Source organism: Stigmatopora nigra, chromosome 4 (assembly GCF_051989575.1).
Source record: "Stigmatopora nigra isolate UIUO_SnigA chromosome 4, RoL_Snig_1.1, whole genome shotgun sequence".
NCBI classification, from domain to species: domain Eukaryota; kingdom Metazoa; phylum Chordata; class Actinopteri; order Syngnathiformes; family Syngnathidae; genus Stigmatopora; species Stigmatopora nigra.
The window spans coordinates 9,776,627-9,796,854 of record NC_135511.1 but is presented as its reverse complement, the minus strand read 5'-3'; the positions used below and the strand labels follow the sequence as shown (position 1 = coordinate 9,796,854).

General features: G+C 36.8%; 1 protein-coding gene across 5 annotated transcripts in view; it reads left to right on the top strand.

Annotated features, from left to right (window-relative positions):
- Positions 1-20,228, top strand: part of LOC144195560 (glutamate receptor ionotropic, delta-2) — a 218,755-nt gene that overhangs the window by 106,370 nt on the left and 92,157 nt on the right. For all 5 annotated transcript variants that reach the window (XR_013326101.1, XR_013326102.1, XM_077715284.1 and 2 more), the window contains 2 exons: positions 14,865-15,152; positions 17,466-17,671. Coding sequence is in view for 3 of the 5 variants with exons in the window: in XM_077715282.1 (XP_077571408.1) it covers positions 14,865-15,152; positions 17,466-17,671 (494 nt within the window). In the remaining 2 variants the exon portion in view is untranslated. The remainder of the gene's footprint in view (positions 1-14,864; positions 15,153-17,465; positions 17,672-20,228) is intronic.

Sequence of the window (20,228 nt, the reverse complement as noted above, 5' to 3'; positions counted from 1 at the left end):
TAGTAGGTAAAGGGTCCGTCCCCTTTAAGATCAATATGATACACATTTTTTTTTCTGAATAAAGGATGATTCCATTTTTCAAGGGACAGTGTACAACTCTAAGCCTGTCCCAGCTGACAGTTGGTAGTAGGCACACACAGACCGAGACACCCCGTTCACTTTCACAATCACACTCCCACTGAGTGGGAATCGGTGCCACGCTTTCTGTGAGTCAGGCAAATGTACCATTACACCAGCAGCGAATAGCCCAACATTTGAGAATGATTAGTTTAGGCTCACTAAGGTCTGTATTGGTGTGAGGGAGAGTGGTTGTTTGTGTACATTTGCCCTGTTATCTGGGATAGAATTAAATGGTAATCCTTACAGTATTGTCGTCCACAAGCAGTACACAGTACATTTTCAAAATGGATTGGATAAGGTTATTAGGAATGATCTGTCTGGCTAACACCCAGTCTGCAATAGGGGCCATCATGGTCCACTCACCTAAAAAGCTAATTGAGAATATAACATTTTTCCCATTTCTTTGTCTCCTCTCCTCCAGCATTTGTGCTTTCTTGTAAACACTGCTCCTTAAAGAAAAGCTATTACTCTCATATTATTCTCATGAGTAGACTATATTCTTTTCCACTTCTTCCATTTTTTCGTCTCTCCTGTTCAGCTGCCTAGGTTCTGAGAATTGTAATCTGCATGTTTTTATTGATTGAAAAGTTTAAATACACCACATGGCGTGCATGTTTATTCTGAGAATTCAATGGACAGAAAAATATAAAGGAGGTTATCCGAGCCGACTATTGACAACAGCTTGAGGACACCTTTAATTGGTTGCCAGTCAATCATAAATGTTGATTATATTGTTTTATTAATAAATCAGACGTTATAACCTGTTACTAAGTTATTGAATATTTGCAGGAATACTGGTATCTGAGATTGTTTTTTTTTTACTACAACAATCATGTTCATGTTATCGTCACCAGCACCAGAAGTTTGAAAAATTCCACACAAAAATGCATGTGATCAAGACAATCAATTGAGTGAATTGACAAATGCATGACAGCTATCTTGGAGGATGCTGCATCAAGTAGTTAGGAAGAAAAATTCTAGCGAGTATTGGACATTTTTTCATCACGCAGACTGAACCAGTGAGTATATGCAAATCACTGACCTTATTATAGTGGGGATATGCTGTATACTTGGATAACGCATAGACGAGACCACTGCTTGGAATCGATTCCCGCTCTTAACTTGTCTGAAAAGAAACCTGCCAACCTCTGAGTCAAGATAACATTCTAGAAATATTCCTCAGTATTTTACACATTTAATGTTCCCACAAACGGTACCACTTAATATGTTGTTTTGCTAGAGCACCCTTATCCCAGATGGCTATGTATACATTTGTCTTGCATGATAAGCAGTGAATGGAATTGTGTTGCCAAAATAGCCTCAATGCTTTATGTGTGCTTTGATAGATAATTTCCCTTCACATATTTTGCTCCTCATTTTATGTACACTACATTGCATCAGGAGTGTTTTGAACATATCCATTGTGCAGTACGGGGAGTTATCGGATTAGGATGTCATCAACCTACAACGTAATGACTTTAAGATGACCGTGCCTCGTCCTCCAGTTTGTTCTCAGCACCATAGTTTTTGTTTAGATAGTGAATAGCCAAAGTGCACAAAACCTCTGTTTCACATGGCAAAAACATAAAGACATTAATGTAACAGAATCACAGGTATTGTTTATGTTGCAATGTTGATGGGCATATGTGCATAGTAGTTTTCTGATCTATACCAGATATAACTGGATCGAAAGAGCTAGAATGCTCATTGATGTATTGTTTTGTTAGCAACACAGAAAGCTCTAACTTTCCATCCATCTCATCAGTAATGATAAAAATAGCTTTTTATTTTATTTTTTATTTTTGCGTGTTAGTGTATTTAAATAATTCCCCCGAAAAATGTGAAGTAAATCTCAACTTTGAGAGTTAAATCTATCTGACTTGTGTCAAAATTTGGGTTTATTCGCCAGGGGATCAAGGGAATACGTTTTTAACTTGAGATCCTCTGTGTAGAAATCACCCTGACTCTATACTACAATATGTAATGTACCTCTGCCTTCAATATTTAATTAACATTTGAAATTATCTTCACTGCTTCTAAGGGAAAGGGGTGGAGCTGTTTCTTAAGCAAGTTCCCGGCGGAGGAAGGAGGAGAGGGAGGCCTGTGTTGGAAATGGAGCTAGAGGGGCAAAGGGATAGATAGTCAGTAATAATGTGCATGAGTAGCCCCCAAGAGAGAAGGGAGTGGGTAGGAAACCGTTTTCTCTCACTTTCTCTGTCTCGAAAAAAACACATTAATCAGCCTATAACTACTGTAGTGGATAACAGGCATGCTGTTTTTATAACATGCATGTATTGTTTTGCTTCCTTGTCTTTTTTGTCTTAATTTAGTCAAAAAGGAGAAACCTCAAGCAAGATTATTAAGGGTTGATTGCACAATGTTGTTTTAAGTAGTTTGAGACTAATGTATGTTTGTGATCACCCAATGATCCAATGTTCAACCAAGTGCAACAGTAGTTGTCCTGTTCCTCAAAATACTGGAAGCACTGGCATTTGATAGAGTACTGAGTGCAAAACCCTACCACCACCCCAAACCACACAAAGCAACACTACTAAAGGCGGTCCAGCAAAACCATTAGTAGTAGAATTAAACCGCATTTTTCAAATTAGCATTCCTCAAGGGCATGTTGGCTGACATTTCAAAAAAGTGCTACAGTTACATAAAATAAGGGGAGTGATGATGACAAAGCAGCATTGGAATGATCACAAAGGGATGGGTGAGGATGCACAGCAGTGATGAGAGCTCGAGATGAAGGGGATAAAAAAAGTAATAGTGTATGTGCGAGCAGAATGTTAACCCTTTATTGCAGTTTAAGGTAAATCTGATATTTTTTTCTCCTTTTTTAGGGAGGGCGGTTTGAAGAAAACCACTGATACTTCTAGTTACTGATCCCCCATTGTGTGCTCTGTCATTATATTGAATGAAAAAAAAAAGGTTACTGGAGAGAAGAGTATGAGTGGAAATTGGAGAGTAATGTGTTGAACAGCAACAACTTGGAAAACACTACTTTGTTGAAACCAGAGGTGGCTGGCCGAGTTGCAGTTATCCTAAATCTCTGAGCAGTACAAAATGGAAAATGGGAGAAGAAAGCGAGCTAAGATTGTGTTGAGGCGGTTATTGGAGAAGTGCAAGAGGGTGGGCTGTATCCAACATGTTTTGCCAGATAATGTTAGTCAAGGGAGAGAGCATGGGTGACTCATGATGGCAGAACACACTGGTTTCCCTTTTGATCTGAGCACACAGATCCAGAACATGCATTGATTTCTACTTTGTCTCTGCTCATACGACAGCAAATTGGTTGTATAAGCTGATTTTAGGCACCAGGCAGGGGACACCCTGAATTGGTGCCCCGCCAATCGCAGGGCTCGAGGAGACTGACAACCATTTCCGTGCACTCATAACTGGGGGCAATTTAGAGTGTTCAACCAGCCTACCCTGCATGTTTTGGGGATGTGGGAAGAAAGCGGAATACTCAGAGTAAACCCTAATGTGGTATATTTTATATGTGACAAGAAAGTTACCTGTTTTTAATACACAGAGATAAGGCTATTGTAATCACATTCCAATCACAAATCAATCATGAGGCATTGAAATCTGCATCTATGATGGTGTTGTGTTGCTTCACGTGATAAAAAGCAATTATGCATGTACAGTAATTAATAACTATTAAGGTGAAATACATTAATTGTTGCTATGTTTGCAGAGATGAACAACATTATTTAATAAAACGCTTGACTGACTACCCCAACCCTTTTAGCTGAGTCTGAACACCCAAGTTATGATGAGCTAGCAGAAAACAGCTTTAAAACACATGCTTTGAATACTATTTGTCTTGGCTATCACAAAGCACTAATGTGCGGTTAGGATTTTGGTTCTTAAATAAAGAGCTTGTGTTTTTCCTGATAAGATAACCATTGAAGTGATAATTTTCCACATCGTTAAGACTAGAAACCTCTGTTGCTCTTCTCAAAGTACCGATAAAAGCTGAAGGAGCAACATATGGACACTGCTTGTGAAGTTGGTTACTGGTAAAACTCATTTGAAAGACTTTTAAATAGGAGCTTTTGGACTGGAGATTAAATCTAGCGACTTAATTTTTGTAAAGTGTTGCTTGGGAAAAGAATGGCTTAAAATTCCTGGAAAACACTGAGTGCGTGGGATGTGAGAAGCTGGCCTTTGTTTGACCAACATGCGTATTTTAATTTCTTCTATGAAATTATCCACAATATTTATGATATTTTGTACATAGGGCTCTTGATTAATTAGAGCCGGGTCTTTGTTGTCTCGTGACGTTGGTCAATGCCAATCCAAGATGAATGTCAGTTTCCATTAAAAACATATTTACTTACATCCTCTGATCTGTTTCATAGAGTTTGAGATTTTACAAACTCACCATTACTGACTGATGCCAGCTGATTGATCACTCCAAAATTAAATCATCCTGAAGCGTGTAAGCTAGGCGTTAATTCAATTCTGCTCTCTTCCAATTAGAGTGAATTGGAAAATATGTTTAGCCAGGAGCAATTACAGGATGCTTCTCTCATTTATGCCCAGCTAAAAGAAGAAAACACATGTTTTGACACTTTAATCCCAAGGGAATTAAACTAGGAACTCCAAGACTGGTGTGAAAAGGAGTGCACTAAGTTGAAACATGTTTTATTCTGAACTTCACTTGCTTTTATCTTCTCAAAAAGAAACTATTTAAGTGACCTCTTTGGCACTCAAGACATTTTTAAGTTATTTGATTTGTTGAATTATGTATAAAGGATTTCATATAAGCAGAGACCACATATTCCACAAAATATGTTCTGAATTATCCTAACAGCAGATTCAGAATTATACGCAAATGATAATAAATATATGCATTTCCGTATAGCCGCACTATGGACTTCCTTTAGACAATTACACGTAAGCACAACACTGCATCATGTTAGATATTAGTCAATCAGTGCTGGCATCGATTATTTTGTACCAGCTACCCAAAAACAACAAACAAGAAAAACGCATAGATGTTTGTTTGTTCATTTGTTTAGCATTGGCTTAAAATTGTGTCAGAAAATGAGTGAGGGTTTTATTAAAGCATGTCAAAGAAGAATACATAAATGTTCTCTTCAAAAATAGATTTTTTACTGCAATGTTTAAATGATCATTGGAATATAAAGGAGAACTGGAGTGTTCCTGACAAATTAAGTTTTTCCTTGTTTACTTTGGCATCTTAGAATGTCCAGCTTCTCAACAACACAGACATGCTGTGAAGTAGATAACAAACATACCCTGTAGGGAAGCATGCCTCTTCCACACACACACGTGTACAAACACACACACACACATACACGTACACACATACACACACGTACACACACACTATGCTGTTTGAGACCGATTGCCAACAAGCCTTAAATTGGATCACAGTGTATTTGAATGGGACAAGGTGTACCAGTATCAAAGAGGCTAAAGGGGGCTGACAGCCAGCCAAATTAAAAAATTAAACCTCGGCATCTGTTTGGGACTTCTTACCGGCACTGAGCAAGGAGGAGTGTTGGGCAGGGAAACAGGCAGGTGCTACAGTGTGGGTGGAGAGCAAAACACTTGCTCTTGCAAGTGTAACATGGAAAAGCAGTGGGCAAAACAAGTGAAAAATGGATGCGTAAAGGTGGGGATTCATGGGAAAAAAATAAATAAATAATTGAGCTGGAAAAAATAAAATGGATTTGGGTTATGTTGGATGAAATATGAAACTGATCCAGTCGATGTTTTTTACACTGCCATGCTTTTGAGTGTTTGCTTTTTTTAGTTAAAACAGTACAGAGAAACTAAATGACTATTTTATATTTATCAACTTTAGCTTTTTGAAAGTATACCCCTGTGCCAAACACCTTGCACATACAAACAAACTGGAATCTTACATTTATAGGGGTTTTTCATATGATGTCAACATACTTCTGTCCAAATTATTGGTGTCCACCAAATTTTGGAGCCACCCATCCTACACGTGGCACAACAACTTTTGCATTGTTCTTCATAGGGTGATAATTATACTGGCTGTTGTCTTTTTATTTCCAAATTTTAAACCATTCAGAGATACTATGTTGTATTTAAGTAAACAAATCAGGAAGCTGTATGTAAAAATCAGCTCTTTATTCACATCCACCAGAAAACAAGGAGCAGTATGAGTTTACTTGCTGCAATTAAACTGAAAAACGTAGGCGTATACTTGGGTTCATAACAGGTACGGCTATTGATTGTCTTTCCCCAGGGTTAATGGTTACTCTTTATGTATAAAATGTCATTTGAGAAAAGCTTTTTCCATGGTTTTATAATGATTTTTTTTGGTCAATAATGGATTATTCTTGTTCCTCAAATGCCCCTTTCATTTCCTAAATGTCAGCTATGGTAAACATTTGACCATTGGTAAATAGTCATCTTGTTTTTCCAATCAGAAACGGCCTAGTCATTAACCATTTTTATTTTTTAGTATGTCATTTGTGGATGGAGGTTAAACACATCTTCTGAAATTGTTTTTGTATATAAAAATGTCATAATGGCAAATTTTCCTCTACATATTCTAATTTCAAGTGTGATACATTTGCAAATTAATTTTTAGGCAGTGTGAGAATGAGTAAGAATTTATTATTAAGCAGGTATTGAACATCAAGTCTTCAATGTTTAATGTGCACATAAAGGAACTATTGAAATAATCCTGATAAATATGGTTTGAGGAAGTTTTATAAAAAAAAAATTGAGTGACACAATAGGGGCTGACAAAATATAAGCCTTCCTGATCTTTATTAATGCTGTCATGACTATGTGCTGAAAAAACACCTTAATTGCTCATCACTATTGAAGTTTCAAGAGAAAACAAAAATGTGCAAGGGATTGAAGGGAAATGGTTTAGCTTTGGCTATGCATGATTTAGTTTCACCGCAATTATATAATTAGTGGCTGGGGGTGTTTGTTTATTCAGCTGTGCAATATTACTAGTATGTTCTAATTTGCGGTATGACAAGTGAAATTGGCATTTAAAACCAAATGAAACTGCGCATAGGAAAAGTCACATAGCTTATCGGATGAACATGGATTGATTCAACATCATCAATCGACCGCTTCAGTCATTTTGAAGATCAATTTTAAATATGTCATTTTGATGTAACTCATGTATTCCTTCCATCATTAAATATTACATTCCAAATATGAAAAGTGGAATATAAATTAGGGTAGAAGTTCTGTACTTTTTTAAATGACTTAATGTTATACCTCTTGTCAAAAGAGAGAAAAAAATAATGAACCATACTTTTTATTACCTAATTTTCCAATAACCTCTTGAACGCAAAGCTCACTTGGATTACCATTCTCATAAACAATATGCGAAAAGAATGAGTTACTAATCATAATGTCATCATAATGTCATCTCAATGTCATTCAACCAGAAAGAATAATTCAGCTTTTCCATCTTGGCATTTTTTAAAATTGTATTTTATAACTCTTTGTTTTACTTGAAGTCGATTGGAGGACAGGGAAACAATCAGTCATTAAAAGTGTCACTTTTAGTCAACACGTAAATTTCAATGTTATTGCTGACAAAATTACAATTGCTTATTTGTCAGAGACTTGTGCCTTTGAGCTCTTGATGTCATCTAAGTGTGGATGTTTCCTTCTATTGATGTTTGGGGCTGTTGTTGGCACTCATCCATCAAAACATGAACCTGTGAAAACACTGGCCTCATTAAGTAGGAGCATCATTAGTTGTTCGATAGTATTTAGTAGCTCTAACTTTCTTTCAATACTTGTTGTTTCCCCATGACTTGCTTACAGAGTTCATGCTCAGTGACTGTTGCTAGTGGTTGCTAGAAAGTTTATTATCGAATTTTGGTGTTGTGCAGTGGAAAATATCGTATTTGGCCTGTGGACTATGAAAATAGTTGACCGACATGGATTCTGAAAACTACAAAGACAAGGAAGGGAACTTGAACATCAGAGAGCTTTGTAAAATCTATTTATACATATATATCGAGAGCTCCAGCTCGTGTCCGAGCATGAAACTGTGGCAGATTTCACTCTGTAGCCGGAACTGGGGATGGAAGAAGCGTGGGCATAGATTGCAGGGAAGTGAAGGTGAAGGCTATACAACACGCATCAAATACATTTTATGGAATTAATGAATGAAATGAAAAAAAAAACTGGTAAACACACAATTCTAAATCAAACACTGCTATGGAGCCACAATAGAATGACAGAATAACCTAACCAACTAATTCAGTCTCTTCGGTTGCGGTTGGAAAACTGTCCAAAGTAACCTTGATCAAGAAATACAGTACTGTTAAAAAATGGAACCTTTATCTATCTACATGCTTAATTTCAACTTACCTTGAATGTTGTAATGATACACAATACTTACATGGAACTGAGTAACAATTACTGAATACTGGCAGGCAGCATTGATTTCTTCTTAATATCATGTAATGACGTTCTCTGTGTGGGTGGCCAGTGTTTGCTTGTTAAGTCAACATAGTTATATGGTTAACTTCTTTATTTAAAATATGAACCAAAAAATGGCCCCCAAAGTTCATTCCACATCTACGTTTGATAAAACCTACATAACACCAAATGATTGCAAGTGACATTTTGTTTAAACTCTACATCTTATTCTGAAAGCCAGTTACAAACACTGCCTACTGTACATTTTTCAACAATCATACTGCATCCACTAATGTATTTTGCGCACTTCAAGCACTCTGCTTGGTGCTTGGCATTTGCCCACGCTTCCCTTTTGTTATATGTGTTGTGCTTTAACAATGAGACATAAAATGTCTCTTGGATTTGAGTTTCTACCACAAGAACAACACTTGCTGAACAAATTTATTTCCAGACGTTAGTCTTCACACTGTTAGATATACTAAACAAATATCAAAACAATGTTTTTTATTTTTTTAATGATATTATGCTTATGCACAAAATTCACGATAATTATTGTTATCGTTTTATGGCCCAGTTCTACTGTACAGTAACAATTGATGTCAACACAAAATGATAGCTACATTTTTATTTTAAAATGGCACAAAGGAAAATAACTGGAGGGATTGTGGTTTTAAAGGCAGTTTGAAATGGAACTTCAGATTATTCTTCTGAAGACAGAAAATAATTGGCTTGATATCCTCCCAGACAAACTATAGTGACACAAATATGGTATAATAGAGTAGATGTGGCCTTGTGGTCCTCCAAATATATTTGTATATAATGGTCACAAGGTGGAGAAGTCCTAAGATGGAAGGGATCATTGGAAAAAGAAGTTTCCCTTTTTCTACAAAGATCCTTCTATACAGTTTTATCCCCCTTCACTGTATTTTTATGTCTGTGCGTGTTTGGGGTAACAATGCATACAATTAAAACAATACCAAAAATGAATCTCTCAGTCAGTGTGCCAAGAGATTCTACCTCTCGAAATGAAAATTTAGATGATGATTTAGAATCCCAATTCTAGACTGATATTGCTTACACAGAATTGCTAGATGTAAAAAGCAGGTGCAATGGAGGCTTTTAGATACGGTAGTAAAAGGGCCTCAAGGAGCTGGCTAGGCTGAAGACTTAAACATATTGATTCAATTCAAAACAGCAACCAATAATAGTTGTTATCAAGAGAGATTGTTTTATATATCATTTAAGATGAAACCAGCAACAACGGATGGTTATCAAATACAGAAAGCTGGACCAAAAACGGCACAAAACTAGTGTGTTTGTGTGTATAAATGGTGTCATGCTGCGTGATTGGCTGTAAACATTTGCTCATTCCGTTACAACTGACAGCAGTGGGGCCTCACTGAGTGACTTGAACAGATTCCCTTGTCACATTTCGGCTTGAAACAAATCAGTCCCGTTGCTCCATTCTTCTTAGTGATGGGTCCACCATCTGTCATATGGCTGTGCAACGTGGACTCACCATGCACACTGAACACAAACACAAGTGGTAGCAAGACATAATATTTTTCATGCCACAGAACCCATTCATTCTTTTTAGAAATACAAAAAACAGTGAGCGGGCCAATGCCAAAAGAGTGTCGAGGCTGACTAGAGAAATGATGGCATGGGTCCGGTTACAGGACCCTGGCAGATTCATCTCATTTTCATTTTTCAGGGGTGATTCCTATCTGTATGTTGGATTATGGTGTTTTCCCAAGTGTTGAGTGTATGTCAATTGCACTTAATTAGTTTGCTGCAATAGTGCACTGAATAGAACCACCAATGGAAACTCGAATAACTCATCTTCAGAGTTTTTGTATCTTTGGTTCTGTCTTTTACCATGTTTTATTTATGTATTTTGTTTGTTGTGTCACTTGTTAATGTTGCTTTCACGAGTTTCCGTTGTGAAAGTTCCCACTTTTGGGTTTTGGGACAATCTGCAGGCTTTTGTTGACATGCGACAACACCGGAAATGGATGGCAACCAATTGTTGTGGCTGTGTTTCAGTGGAGTAAGTGGGTAAAAAGTAAACAGTGAAAATAGGATGGAGGAAATATAACATATCTATTTTCATTTTACCAATGGTAGAGTGCTGCTGTTATGTTGGGATTTTTGTCTTTGGGTGTCAAGTTTTGCAATAAAATATTAAACAAAAACTGAGTGCAAAGTGTAAAACTGCTGAAAGCATAGTGTGAAACACAGAATTTGAGAAATATTTAAAAATACATGAGCCTGAGCCTATAAACATACATGTTCCAGAGATAGTCCGTTCCAAAAGTGGAAAACACATGCCCCAAAAGTTGCTCTGTTGGTTTTGAAACTTTTGATGTGCTAACTTTCCATTCTGGTTATCCTAATGATGTGTGTATTATTTCTCATCAGACAGATGAGACTTTCTTGAGGATAAGTGAAACATGAGATGGATATTGTCATAGTTGGAATTTTACAACATCTTTGAAAATTGTTTATATCAGTAAACCAAAAAATTATGTTACTTGGTAGGGAGTGGGATTGTCGCTCAGGTCAATGGTAGCAAACCAGGTATGAGCTCAGCAGGGGTGGTCCAATTCTAGACTGCTTGGACAGCATGTGGTGCTTGGATGCTTGGCTGGAGGAAGCTATACATCACTGTGTTGTGTGCCAACACTGACACTTTTAATTTGATACGAGCAGCCAAGGGCAGCTTGATATACACATTAGCATTCTCTTTGCATGTGTGTGGGTGTGCATGAGCAAGTTACTCCTTTCACCACTTAAGAACTATTTAATATTTATTTCAATAAATAGCTGCTGCTTGCATCAACTAGGGTTGTGCATGGTATGATTACAAAAATGAATGTAGTGCAATAATCAAGAGTGAGCATGAAACGCTGTCGTTAAGGTCTGAAATGGATTATTGATTAGACATGATAAAAATAAATATAAAAGCAGCTGAAGCAAAACAAACCACATCGTATCGATATTTTTGTTAATTAAAGAAGTGATGCTGGATCAGTCTCATCTGGTTTTCTGTCGACAGAAACAAACAAACAACTACCTTTTTGGAAAGTTGACTTACTGTACATAGTTTTGTTCATAGAATAATTGAGGAAGAAGGGTCTTAAATTAATTCTTGGCGATTTGGGAGGTTCTGCAAAGACAATTTAAACCTAGTCTTGCTACTAACTGTGACGCAATTGTAATTAAAACTAATTATTTTTATTTTATTTTACTTGGAATTGTACAATTAATACGAACCACCTTAGTGTCTGATTACGTAAATATGATTAAATTGTGCTAAATAACCTGTCTTAACAAAAAGAATAAGAGTAAGAAATGTTGAGAGATACTGTGATAGTTTTACATTCTGTTTGGTTTATTTTCCTGTGGCCCCCAGTTGCTTCCATTCTATTCTTTTACAAAGCCTCCAATCCCGCCCACAGTGTACAAGTACAAGGAGGAAAAGGAAAAAGCAAAATGTATCTGAACTGACAACATAATAGCAGTGAAGGCCTAAGGGTTGTAAACAGAGGAGCCGTCGATTTATTTCTAGAGGACATGTTCATCGAGTTGACTTAACATTAGATATACTAAAACACTCAGAGATAATGTCATTTCTAGTTAGATGAACCAAAGCAGTTGGTGGCAGGATCTTATGGAGGACGCATACCTGTAAAAAAAAAAAAAAAACCCAAATAAACTGCAACATCTAATTTTCAATCATTTGATTATAATATTGAGATCTGATGAGAAATTATTTATTGTTAATATTGAGCTTCACATGCCTATTTCTAGTTCAAATATTCAATAACTGAAAATACCAGAAGTTGTCGACACACACAACAGTAACTGTCTATGGAAGTAAAGTCTTTGAACAATCTTCAAGTGAAGATTCCCTGGAGGAATATGCTTCAACGCACACACTTCATGTTTTTCAACCTGCAAGCGGTGTGAGTCAGTGGCCCACTGCCACTCACTGCCTCACAATTGTACTCAATGTGAAACAATGCTCGAAAACAATATATACAAGCACAAATAGGTAGGTTGTGTATATAAGGACATGCAGTAGTGAGTTTGTTGAAAAGCAAGGTGGAAATAAAAGGTCTGGGTTCATTTCTACATGCTTATGACAATAGTCTTCCTACACGGAATATCTATTCAATTGGTAGCTCTTATTGTTACTATCTGGATGGGCTAAACAAGTCTTATGACTTTACGTAGATATAAGCAGTAATTATGATCAGATGGCATTCGAGTAAAATTTTCTGATCGAAGACGGATCAAATATGGTCTTTACTTTGTTCCTTTTCAATACAATGTACTGTCATTTAAAATTTGACTGGGATATGCTCCAGCACAGATGACCAGCCTCTTTCCCACTTTTGACAAAAAATGTATAAAGTTCTGCATTCCATAATTTTGGGTAGAAATATTTGCATTAATGTCATTGATTACTGATAAGCAGTACTAATTATATTCCTCAAATTTATAAACACAAAGTTATGAGCACATAGAGTATTGATTGCTTGAGGTGTACATGGTGCCACATACATAAATAAATTAAATTACTTCCTTTGCAAATTTAGTCAATTAGTTAGTCTTAAAATGAATGCGCACACAGAAATAAAGGATTTATTCAGTAAACAAATTATTGCTTCCACAGAGAAAAATACAAGTTAATTTACAAATATAAATATAGACACTTTTTTTGGCTCCCTTGAGTCATAGGAGTAGGCCCTTTATACTGTCTTAAAAGTGTGTGATATAAATAAGCATAGGAACATTAAATGGCCAAATGAGTTGGGATTAGCACGGATGTCTTAATCGTGCTAAACTAATTCTTTGTGGCGAAAGCATCAATGCCACGGTGTCATTCCGTATGGTGCAGATGGAGATGAGTGGCTGCATCATTCAGCTCAACGAACTTGCCGCTTTTCTTAAATTGAATATATAACTTTAACTGCTTTAATTAACAAAGACTTGCATAATGGCCGGTGAAATTGAAACTACTTTTCAGGCTACTCATTAATCAGTTGTAATCTGCTTGCCTGAAATAACCTCCCGTTAGCTACTCCTACAAAGGACAATTGCGCCACACGATGCAACTCCAATTAAATACAGAATTGCTTTTATGTGAATCCATTGTGCTTCCAAAAGAGTTTAGTCACTGCTACTCCAGTAACAGATATAGTATAACTTTACCTTTTTTTTCGCTCTAAAGGTCTTATACTTCAGTTAGATAAGAACTGCCGTTGGACAAAGTAAATGAAGAATAAAAAGAGTAGGCTGCATTCATAATTGAAGTAACCTGAAGTCGTTTAATTCTCTGGTTTGTTGCTAGAAAGTTTGAAATACGGAACTTTTGGTCGTGTTCTTTATAAATTATTGATTTTTTTGGTATCTTCTTTGGATTCAATGATGCTTTCCCACCTCTTCCAACTTGTTGGAGTGAGCATCGAGCACCGTGTTGACTGAGGACCGGACCTGCCGCTCATTTCCCAGTGACTCAGATGCTTGAAACATAATGTACAAAAGGAAACTCTGGTTATTTGTTTGCGTAATGACAGTTTAGTTTACAAGGCAAAATAGCCTGGGGTCACTGGCCACATGCTGCCTCAACATGATTAAATGAATGATTATTTGATCATATTTACCAGCCTATTCTGGTAAATTTTCATTACAAAACACGTTAGTTTGTTTATTGAGGAACACATTTATTGCAATGGGAAATTGTGCTGAATAGGCAAGGCATTTGGCTAACATCTTAGGTCAAAGGACAATTCGTAGGTGTTGGCATTGGTGTCACGTAAAAATAAATGAACACATAAGAATGTGATCGAGACTTTGAGTTTGGAGAATAACAGATAGTAGTTGAGCTGTTGTGAAGCTTTTTTAAATTGTATTTCTTTATTTATTTTCCACATGGTTAGAAGTGGAGCATTGTCGACAAGTGGAACGGGGCTGAAATAAATGTACATAATGCTCACTACCTGAGGAAAGCACTAACATGCTGCAGAAACTGAGGAAAATGACAAACCTGGTGCACAACCCAGTTTTATTTTTGTATGTGTGTGTGGGGGGTGTATGTATCTTCAAATGCCATTTTATAAAATCATTAACAGTTTCATATTCGGGTTAAGTTTTAAATGACACTGAGAATTATTTGGAGAGTCAAGTATTTCGAATCAGACTTTAGAGCAAGGTTTAGAGTTTCAAGCTAAGTCTTAATGTTATCACTGCCTTCATGAATAATTGAATATTAAGAGTGAAAATGATTTCACAGTTTGTCTTTTCCTTTTCCCTCCACACAGCATGCGAGTTGATGAACCGAGGCATCCTGGCCCTTGTCAGCTCAATCGGTTGCATGTCGGCAAGCAGCCTACAGACGCTGGCCGATGCCATGCACATCCCGCACCTCTTCATTCAGCGCGCCACAGTTGGCACGCCCCGCTCCGCCTGCCCGCCCACCAGCCGCAGCCCCGGAGCTGACGATTACACCCTGATGGTCCGCCCACCCGTCTATCTTAACGAAGTCATCATGCAAGTGGTGTCAGAGTACAGCTGGCAAAAGTTTGTCCTCTTCTATGACTCTGACTTTGGTAAGAGAGAATTTGATTATCTTGTTCATTCCTTAAATACTGTGGTTGCAAAGAAAATAGTTTTTTTGCTGTTTATTTTTTAATATATTAATCAGTACATAAAACTTCATTAGTTTCATGTTTCTCAACATCTGGAACTGTCCAATGGTTGGCTGGATGTCTTCATTTTGTATAAAGAAAATAAGAGCTTTAGAGTTGAAACATAACATTAAAACTGTTCAAACCTGCTTTTCAAATCCTGAGACTGATGGATATAAAATGCGTACAATATATCTTTGTTTGACTTATACAGATAATGCAAGTTTTCCTGCAGGTTTTTTTTTCTTGTGAGACGTTGGTGATTTAAAAGTCACATTAAAAACCTCAGCAAATGCATGATGGGGAGAATGTTCTTGACAATTCAACTACTTGAAACGTTTATATTTAAGAAGTAACTGTTTAAACCAGATGTAAACCAATGCATTTACTCTCTGATGGCTTCATATTATAGCATCAAACCGCTTAAAAACTAGAGGATGTGGAGTACCGAGTCGTCAGAGATTCTTTCCCTCCCTGTGGATTTATAAGTTTAGCTGCTCTTCTGGGAAAATCATTTCAATTTCTTGCATATTTGATAAATTCATGAAACAAGGCACTCACAAAAACTCAGTTTCGTTCTTAGTGTAGATAGAGCTGAGAACCATTCAGTCTTTCCATACTATTCCCTCCTCCACATTCAGAGGGATATTTTTGAAAAAAACAACGTATCATTGGTTTGGCCTGGCAACCCAGTGGAAACACATTTTAGGCATTAAAAATTAATCTTTAGAAAATATCCAACAAAAGTGAAAATTTGCAAATTCTGCATGTAATGGAGTCAATGTTAGATGTATGTGTTTCTCCGGGTACTCTGGTTTCTTCCCAAATCTCAACAAAACAAATATGGAGGGTAGGCTGGTTGAAAAAAAGCCATGCATATACGTATAACATAGAAAGCTTCTTTGTGTGAGGTAGCTAAAAAAAGTGTTTACTGCACAGACAGAATCCTTCGTCATGGACTCCCTGAATTCACTTTCAGCAGGTTTTATGACTACAATCTTTTTGTGTTCTTTATGATTGTATCCAACCTTTCCATTTCCTCTTCTGTTATGACAATCTGGCAGATAATAGCTACCCACTACTGTTATAGAAGACGCTGTTAGTGTTTTTTTTCATCGTGATGCAAGCTAGTTATAGTCTAGAGTTCGCTGGCAAAAAAGTAAAAAAGCTGGGTGCACACTGGACTGGTCCTCAGCCAGCTGGACGACCTTATTTGGTAAACAGTTGTGGGGGGGGGGGGGGGGGGGGGAGAACTGCTTTTGGCTACAAGCAAGGTGTTTTGCGCGTGTTTCACATTGGTCCGAGTGCAGGATATATTGACCAATGTTTTGTTACTTTGCTGATCTTTTGATGTTTAAGCTTTTCCATTGTAATTCCTTTTCTGTGGGTGAAGCAACATCACTGAAAGGCACATGTTTCCATATTGGGGGCATAATGTCAACAAAAAAAAGGATTGTAGGAAAGACCACTATACCACAGGCACACCGACAAGCACTATACACTATACACAAGTTTTGTAAAGTTGAAAATATTGTAGTTCCTGGCCAACGTAACCCGAGGTCTACTTGTATTTTGTATTGGCTATGTTTTAGTGTTTAGGGTGTTATTGTGTTTCTTAATTATTCCAGTCTGCCGTTATTTTTTGTTAATATTATTCACTACATGACAGTTAACAGTGGCAAAGGTTTGACCCTGCAGCATAGTTTAGTAGTAGGTCATGACATTGTGATATACACTAAAAGAATGATTATCTATACCAAAACAGCTTTTTGTGTGTTAACAGTATGAGAAGTGTCAGTTCATTCACTGCCTCATTGCCTCAGCACCTAATGAGGTACATGCAGGTCAAGGTAATCTTAATTTCGACATCTTGGTTGATATCCTCGGCTAATGATGTTGTGTGTGTATGTGTAATATGTCACCGTCAGTAAAGCACCCGTGGAGAAAGACATTTATTAAGGTAGTTCATTGTTAGGGTTATTAGTGAACCTAACATTCATTCTCATAACCATTTAAGGGAAAAAAGAAAATGAAGGGGAAAAAAATCAAATTTTGTAGAGATGCAATGATTGAGTGTTATTGAAGAAAATGGATGGGTGTTTTGTCAATATTTGCCCTACAGTTGACCAGCAATCAATTCAGGATTAAATTTACTTCTCAAGAAGTGCAACTCCAGCTCACACTAATAACAAAAATAATCACTATACTAGACTCAACTTTGCTCTCTTACACCAGATATCCGTGGTATTGAGGAATTCCTGGACCGCGCCTCGCACCAGGGAATGGACGTGTCACTCCAAAAGGTGGAGTCCAATGTCAACATGATGATTACCAGCCTGTTCAGGACCATGCGGGTAGAAGAGCTGCACCGTTACAGGGACACGCTACGCAGAGCCGTACTCTTCATGAGCCCAGCCATTGCCAAGGCATTTATCTCTGAGGTAAATCCCTTTTTTTCTTTATATTTACATTAGTATATGACTCGGTCTAATCGTATTGAGTTTATGCTGAAGCTGAAAGTATGCACTTGTCAATTTTTTAATTACAGGGTGCAAGACTCACATTAACAACATCAGAGAGTAAAGTATAGTGAAAACTAACATGCAAATTAAAAATAAAGTGGTAATAAGAGAAAGTAGACATAGTAATAAGAGAACATTTCATCTATGAAGTGCATGTGCAGCCAATGTGTGCTTTTCCATTCATCAAAACTACACAATTTACAATCTATATATGATCATTGTTAATGGACAGTATTATTATTCTTTGCAGATTTGTGCCTCAATACATTTCTAAACCTAAATCCATTAATTGCATTAAACCATTATATCCTAGGTCTTCTGCTCATAGGCAAAGAGTCGGAAATTTCTATTTGTTCCACTTCATAGATGATACAGAACTCATGCTTGAAAGGGGTGGCCTTGCGTGTTAGTTACGGATTCATAAATTGAAGTGTTAATCCCACATGACACATCATCCATGTTTAATTAAAAATGACCTCTGTAAGAGCAATAACAGTCTAATTTGAATGTAGGTGTGATGTAGTAGGGGTGCATTATTTGTCTGTTGGGGAAAGCATGTTCTATAGTAATGCAATTAATAGTGGGAAACGCAGAGCTCCATTTTTTTTTATAGGCAGCGCAGCTGTAATCTGAAGTCAAATCTGTCAAATTCAGTAAAATTATTTTATGTGATGGAGGCCATTTATAGGATTTAGTACTTTGTCAAAGCACTTCTACTTGTCAAGTAAGATTTTGAGCTCCACCTACACTTTTGCATGTCAGACATTTCATTCATGGATATGATGACAGTGAGTATGAAACACTCAATATCCATTGTTGAATATTGTTACTGTTACTTTGAAGGTAATGTTTAAAAAATATAATAGGGTCAGTGAACCAAATAATACATCACTGGATAAAGACATGGTTGTCTTTTTGAATGTAGGAGCCTGGTCTGGTAAATTCTATTACAATGTTTTAATTTGTTGTGTGAAGGCAAAACTCTGATTCAACAAAGCACATGTGTTTCAAGGTTATTCCAACAAGGGGTTTAATAAACGATTTTCTGTTTTGTTTTGTTCTAACTACAAGAGGAAACTAAGCCTTGTGCCTGTTCTTGCACGAAGGCTGTAGTACACAAGATCAAAGTTCTAGCAGATTTCTTTGCAAAGCTCGTCTCTCAAACGAATGTTGTGACACTTCAATTACCTGCTGGTGTGATTGCCAGAATGCCAATGTGTGTAACCTAAACAAATCTGTCTAGACCATGATATGTTGCATGTGGCACCCAAACTCATATCAAATTTGATATGCAAAGAAATTGGAAGGATATAAATGTTGCCATTTGATCAAGTCATTAGAATATTTAAAAACTACAGTTCCAATTCAGGACAACTTTCTCTTCAAATGACATACATTTTTACTTGGATTATCAGGCATGGTCCCATTCCAAAAAGACACATGTCAAAAAAATAAATATGAAGAAAAATACTCTGAGATATGTTGAATAATGCATTGCATGCATAGATTGCCCCATTTTTAAAATTATAACATTGATTAATTAATTTAACTAGATTATTTATTTATTTTGAGGAGGTGGGGTTCGTTATTGCCATCAGAACAATGCGATATTTACCCACAATGCTTGTTTGCTCACTTACAAAAAATGTAACTGTTTTGTTAACTATAATACACAATTTTTACTTTCTTTCTTCATATATTTATAGATGGTAAATAGGGAGCGCACATTCCAAAATCATGCATTGTTGGATGGTTGGATACTCCAAATTGGCCCTAGGTATCAGTGCAAGCATGAATGTTTGTCCCTCTCCTCGTACCCTCCAATTGGCTGGCCACCAATTTACGGTCCCGCCGCCTTGTCCCCCAACTCCACTGGGATAGGTTCGAGCAACCACTTTTACCCTTGAGAGGATGAGCGGTTCTTAAAATGAAATAAGTATGGTAACTATACTATCAGATTTATATACTATACACAGTATTTTGTATGAAAAAAATTGCTGCCCTCTTTTGGGAGATGCCTCCATCCAAATGAAAGTCTTCTTGCAGACGGTCATGTTATCTCTTGGTGACTGTCGATGGTGTAATAGGGTCAACGCTCAGAGTCAAATGGTTTTTTTCCCAGGAGGCTCAGCAGGAAATATATGGAAGACAGGATCGAATAATTGCAAAGGCAGGAGATAATAATCTGTCTTGGAGGTCAGATGGGTTGGAATACCATTTTTTTTTTTTGCCTCACTTATGATTTTGAACACGTGTTATATTAACAACTTATTTATAATTCATGGACGCATCTGCAAGTCTTTCTATGTAAATGACTACAATTTGTTCACCCCTTAAGGTTGGAAAAGGTTTGTTATGTTGTATGTTGGGAAAAATACTGATCTTGAACGTGGATTATTATTATTGTTTTTCTATTTATTATTGTTGAGAGCATTTTACATGTTTTTACTTAATCAAATCTGCCAAGAAATTATAA